A 6,116-nucleotide genomic window follows, 5' to 3' on the forward strand; every position below is an offset into this window, starting at 1 on the left:
TTCAAAGACCATTGAAGGGCTGGAGCAAGAAGTCCGTGATTGGAGGAATCGCTATGCTCGCACCAAGACACAGCTGCGCAATTTCAGGGCCTCGTCCCTCGGCCTCACCATCGACCAGGACGCTGGAAAATATGTTCGCGAGAAGGGCTTTACCGAAGAGAACGGACTCGTCAAGGATGTTCATGTGACAAAGTTCCAGATCTCAATCGACGAGCTCCTTCAGCGAGCACGAGCTGACGACCCGGAGAAGATCATTGATGCCATGAAGCATGTTGTTGTTAGCGTCAGGCGCATCACGAAGGACATGGCGGAATCTCCTCCCCACGACGAGACGGTTGCGCAGGAGCAGGCTAAGTTGAAAGGCAAGGTCTCGTCCACTGCAAACGCGATGATCACGGCGTCGAAGAACTTTGCAGCTTCCGCCGGTATCTCACCCGTATCTCTACTCGATGCCGCAGCTTCCCATCTAGTCGCCGCAGTCGTTGACCTTCTGCGGACCGTCAAGATCCGAGCTACCCCTGCCGGCGAGCTCGAGGATGATGACGACGGCACCATCACGCCTGTTGATTCGACTGGATTTTTCTCTCCCCGCACCAATTCGATCCAGCAACCCATCTCTGCTCAAGATCTTCCGCCGCCGCCTCCTTTCCAAGGCTTAGGTGCGAACCGTGCTAGCGTCGACTCATCTGCCTACAGCCCTGTCAGCTCTCCCCGCCAGTCTGCTGATCCGTATGGCCGCCGGCCCGTTTCTCGTGGAGCCAATGGCATGGGCAACGGCACGGGCAACGGCATGGGCTATATGGGAATGAACAAGGCACAACCACCAGCGCCAGCCAACAACTACGGTGGCCAGTCTGATAGCCGCTACGAGGATCTGAAAATCTACCTGGAGGACCAGACAGCTATTCTTGTCCAGAACATTCAGAACTTGGTCGGGTCTATTCGAAGCGACGCCACCATCTCCCAAATATCGTCGGAAATCGATGGCATCACCAATGTAGTGAGCAAGGTCGTCGCCGAGACCGAGAGCACGGGCAACGGCAACTTGACGGCTCGTTTGGCGACATGCCGTGACCGCCTCCTAGAGGCCAATGACCGGGGTATCGACCTATCTTCGTCAGGACCAACGAACGGGACTGGCGGATGTGGACGCAGACTTTGCCGCCCATCGCCTTCGAGATTGCGCGGGAGACCAAGGAGCTTGTGCAGCGGGTTGACCGACTCGTTATGAACGACGGGGCTGATGACGATTTTGCTTGAGAAGCCGTTGTCGTCCGCCGCAATAATGGCTCTCAGCCAAGCTTCTCACGCCACATTAACTTGGCACACGCTTGATATCAAATCAAAGCAGCTTTTAAATCATGGGTTTCCTCGCCGAAGCTCAGTACTGCTTGTAAGCTCCTTGCCGCCGTAGCGGAATTTAGGATTATATACTCAGGGGGCTAAAGCCACCCCTAAGCATGGCCGCACTTGGCCCAGCCGAGTGGGCTTTCGATTCTGAGGCTCTACGTCCGCGGGGTTACACTTTTTTATATGCTTTCCATGCAGAAAGCCAGCGTTGATTTCCCATGTCGCTCGCTTCGCATCACAGGCGCAGGTACGAGCGCAGAAAGGACATTCGTTTTACGGTGGAAGGGCGGGGATGACTGGAGATGATATCCAGGGGCCAGGGACTTTGGACATGTACGCATTATGCGTGACGAGCAACTCCGGGCATGATGGAGGATGATGGAGGGAGGAAGTGCATGGCAATGGGTGGAGCTGTCTAATGTTAGTGAAGCCCCGTGAGGCATGAGCCCGGGTGTGAATGGAAGTACTGATAGATGACTACCTTGGTTGATTGGTCGTGATTTCTTGTTGGTGCAGGATCCTCTGATGACTTGTTCATACTTTACATGGCCACGGGACGAAGGCTACATCACTTCTGACATTCATCTCGTCAAGACAGAGGGTGGCTATGAGAGAGAGACCCTACCATGCGTAACTGGCCACCCTGGCTGAGACGGCGATGTGTGACTGGTGGCGGCTTTGAAGATGATGGCCCTAAACACCATTACCATGGAGGGCACGAGTGCAGACGGCACATGGTACATACGTTCACATATCAACCAACCCCGTATGGTGAGGCTTGACGCTATTGACTCGAGCTAGGGAAGCCGCCGCGGACTGGGCTTCAGTCCTAATGATAAAAGCCGCTCAGCTGGACACAGCAATGTAAGGTGCCTGAAGGTGTCTGCGTGAGTGTGTTGCACCGACGGTGTCTGGGGCAGCCGTCCGCTCGGTCGTGACCGAGACCTCTCTAGGTTGCACTTTCAGCATGCTCAACCTCGCATGGTGTTATCTTGTTCACTCTTCTTTGATACCTCTTTTCCTGTATATCCTGTATACTGTGGCACTTGCGCATCTCGGACGATACACGCCAGATATAGGCTCCAAATCCCAGTGCCTTGAGAATGGCCTTCAACAAGGATGACGCCTGGAGCACAAAGTGAAAGACGAGGGGAAGGAGAGGGGGGAGGGTGTAACCATGTATGCAGCGCCAGCCTTCAGCCCTTCGTGCTTCTGCCGCAGACAAGAAAACCCACTCGCCCTATGAGCTTTGAAGCTGATGGCCACATTCAGCCCCATCGCGGCACCAACTTGCTCTTTGATGAGCTTTTGGGGGATACGTAGTGCCACAACGCCAGCAGGATGTGATAATACACACTTCCTCTGCTTCACAGCACAGCAGCTGCCAATCCGCAGCGCCTCTATTGGCTCTGAAAGGCGCCCTCCGGCTGTTTGTCCGCGATCTCGAACAGCCACGGTTCACGACGGGGCAGATAGCGACGCCGCTTTTTAGCAGGGGGTAGATCGTGGCGTAGAGGACTAGTTGGTAGGGTGCTCATATGAACGTTGCTTATCGAGCTGAGTTGTGGGAGTTGCGCCGGACCGGGTCACCTTGTGGTTTTACGAAGGCGCCTCAGTATCAGCTCCCGAAGACGATGCATAGAGGCAGTTCATAGCATGAGCACCGCTCCAGAAGCAGCTTCAATGTCCCCGACACCTCTAATCTCTTTATTTTGCTTTGTGATAGACACTCATGAATCCCTAGGTGACCTTGGAAGGCTACTATCGCTGAGTTGTCGTTGTCTCGCTTGTCTTCTCGCAACAACCATCAGCAGGCAAATCAAAACACAATCGAAAGCATTCAAACCCCTCCTCATCACTATGGCAGACTCCCACACGAGCAAGCACTCTTCCCAATGCCTCGCAGGCCGTGAGCATATACCCGCCTATCCCCGCGGCTTCATCGCCCTGCGCATTGTCCAGCTTGCCTCGGCCTCATCGCCCTCGGCCTCTGCGCCTTCGGTGCCTACCTCTGGCCGATTTCGGGTAACTGCCTCATGCTCTTCGTCGCCGTCGCCACCCTCATCGTCACCATCTGGCTCGTCGTCGCCGAGTACTCTCTACTCCGTATCTACAACTACTGGGCCGTCCTCGCCCTCGACATCTTCCTAGTTGTCTTCTGGCTCTGCGCATTCGCCCTCCTCGCCTCCCAGGCCGCCTTTGTCTTGAGCGACACCGCCTACTGCGATGTCTACGACTGTTACTCGTCCGAACCAACGGGGCTGTACTTTGTATTTGCCGCCTGTATGGCGGCCGCGTCTGCGATCGGCGGGTTGCAGTTGTGAGTTTCTCCTTGCATTTCGTCCTCTTCTTCTCCCCTCTTCATCTCCCCTCTTCATCTCCCCTCTTCCTTTTTTTTTCTAATTCCTCGTCGTGCTCCTGATGTGATGGGCTTTTGCTGAAGCCTAGGAAATAGCGCCCTATTTGTTACCTCACTTGCTATCCACAGTACAGTGCTGCATCGTCACCGCAAAGCCGGCCTGCACTGCACCCCGCAGAACTTGCCCGGCACTCGCAACACCACCGCCGACGGAAAGAACACCATCCAGGCCGCTTACCAGCCTGTCCACACAGCCACCGCGCGCAGCGCTCCGCCATACGCGCAGCAAGACGGAACGCACAGCAGCACTCAACAGCACCAGCAAAACCAGCCTCAGGCGCATCATGGTCAGATCTACTCCCCTCAGCATGTGTCAACACTGCCGAGCACACAGCATGACGGGGCCTTGCATGTTCATATGAACCCTCGAGAGCGGCATTCCCCTATGCCCCTGAATGCGCACGAGGTGGCCGTGCCGCAGCAGTATTGCTGTCCAGGCGCACATACAGGTGCAATGGCATAATCGCAAGACCGGAGCGATTTCGGTCGAGGTGAGAGGTGGAAATTGAGAGACGAGGAATGGGAAGTGAGTCTTTGACGAAGGAAAAGATCTCGAATGTCGGGAGAGAGATCAAATTCTAGGGTTTATACAGGTTGTGCGTACAGTATCGGGTTCAAAGATCGAGGACCTGCCTCTTCTTTTTGCAGTCCATTATTCATGGACCCTGCCAGTCTTGCTCGAGCATATGTAGATACTCGCCAGCCACTCTCCATCTTTGATTGATGCTGGCGAGACCCTCTTTCGCGATTGTTGAAGCGTCCACCACCACGCTATGCTCTTCTTGAGCCAGCCATGAGAAGTTGTTTCCAGCGGAGTACAGCGCGTCAAGTATCAAGGGACTCACACGACGAAGAATTGAGCCGCTGCTGTCGAGCAAAGCGTGGTCAGTGTCGAGTCCCAGCTCCAGACCGACTGTTGAAACCGGAGCCGGGGATGGATGTAAAAGTTGGGAGAATATATCTCGACTCAGTAGACTGATGACCTGACGACTAGTTGTCCGCAGGCCTCGGAGTGCTCTGTCCGTAGATTTGCCTCCTGTGTTGAGGAGGGGAGGTAATGGGGGTGGCCAACTGTACGTCTCCTGTAGCAACAACGTTGCAGATAGGAGTACGGCTTGCGGGGCCAAGTAAGGATTCCCAGCTTGTCGAAGCCCAAGAAAAGGGTCAGTGTGATATGTAGGCAGCGAGTAGCCTTGCCGGCTAGCATTTTGCTTCCCCATCCCACCACCCGACGATGCATGCAAAGAGGGGTGTCCAAATAAGGACATAGCGGCACCTAGCTAAAGAGCGGCTGATCTGTGTTTTCCCTGAGATGTTGGCCATCAATCGAACGTGCGCTAGAACGCGAGATGCGAGCGTTGCAGCTTCGCAAAGCCGTGAGAAGGGGCTGGGATCTCCTGTAAACAGGGATGCGACTGTGCGTTGCGTGACTAACGAAGGACTGTCGTCGTCCTGCACATAAAATCAGTACGCTTTGAACGAACCGACTTGCAGACAATGTTGCGTTCCATACCCATATTCGATCATTTGCTGGCAAGATTTCGTGTTCGGGCGGATCAGGAAGGATACACTTCTTCTGGTTTCCGAGGCAGACGATTCGGTCAAGAACCACAATCGCCCACCAGGTCCGTCTACGCTCTTCGAGCTCGACCCATGTTGTCTACGCACCAAGTTAGACCCCATGTCATGGGGGGATCAAGCGTCGATTGAGCGGGGGAACGCACGGCGCTGTTGAGGAGTATCGAGCTCTCATGAATGTCGGGCAACCCTAGAAAGTCGGCATACCGAGCGCAGCCCCCTATTGTTGTCCATGCCGCAGGATAGATGCCATGACTGTACTCATAGATAGCTATGAGGACCATTGATTGTAGAACCATGATTGAGGGGATACCGCCGTGTTGAAGTGACAGAACAAACCGCTTTGCCGTCAGATAGATGTAGTGGTCGGCAGCGGCGACGGAGGGTATTGGAACTGTGGTCACGAGCTTCACGGCTAGGAATAGCATCGCTAGGTCCGAACCCCCTTCCAGAAGAGAGTGGCCGTTCTGCATACGACTTTTCGAGATGATAGGCAGCCAGAGATGTATTGTAACAAAATATTCGTTGATGGCTTGCTGAATCTCAGCGGGCTCGCCTAGCTGCGCGAGAACTTCCTGTCCAGGGATCAGCATATCGACGGATTCACTCAGCCGGACTATGCTGGCCATACTCCTGATGTGCTAGCATACCTCGGGTATCTCGACTACGGGCTTTGGCACGACTCTTCTCATCCGCTTCCAAGTGGACAAGTCGAGGAAGAGACTCGCTGGAAACTGGACTGAAACGGGTGGTTGCCACGAAAAATCGG

At 54.7% G+C, this 6,116-nt stretch overlaps 3 protein-coding genes across 3 annotated transcripts in view; 2 read left to right on the plus strand and 1 right to left on the minus strand.

Moving 5' to 3' along the window:
• VDBG_03792 (SpaA) overlaps positions 1–1,231 on the plus strand; it is a gene marked incomplete at both ends in the record, with an annotated part of 2,923 nt that extends 1,692 nt beyond the window's left edge. The window contains one exon of the mRNA XM_003005793.1: positions 74–1,231. Coding sequence (XP_003005839.1) covers positions 74–1,231 — 1,158 coding nt within the window. The remainder of the gene's footprint in view (positions 1–73) is intronic.
• Positions 1,232–3,210: 1,979 nt separating this feature from the next.
• VDBG_03793 (predicted protein) lies at positions 3,211–4,232 on the plus strand (the record flags this gene model as incomplete). The annotated part of the gene is made up of 3 exons (XM_003005794.1): positions 3,211–3,259; positions 3,313–3,670; positions 3,839–4,232. 3 exons carry the CDS (start codon positions 3,211–3,213, stop codon positions 4,230–4,232), a joined length of 801 nt encoding a protein of 266 aa, XP_003005840.1.
• Positions 4,233–5,400: 1,168 nt separating this feature from the next.
• VDBG_03794 (conserved hypothetical protein) overlaps positions 5,401–6,116 on the minus strand; it is a gene marked incomplete at both ends in the record, with an annotated part of 1,119 nt that continues 403 nt past the window's right edge. Inside the window, one exon of the mRNA XM_003005795.1 lies at positions 5,401–5,922. Coding sequence (XP_003005841.1) covers positions 5,401–5,922 — 522 coding nt within the window. The remainder of the gene's footprint in view (positions 5,923–6,116) is intronic.

This window comes from Verticillium alfalfae, genomic scaffold (genome assembly GCF_000150825.1).
Source record: "Verticillium alfalfae VaMs.102 supercont1.4 genomic scaffold, whole genome shotgun sequence".
Lineage (NCBI taxonomy): Eukaryota > Fungi > Ascomycota > Sordariomycetes > Glomerellales > Plectosphaerellaceae > Verticillium > Verticillium alfalfae.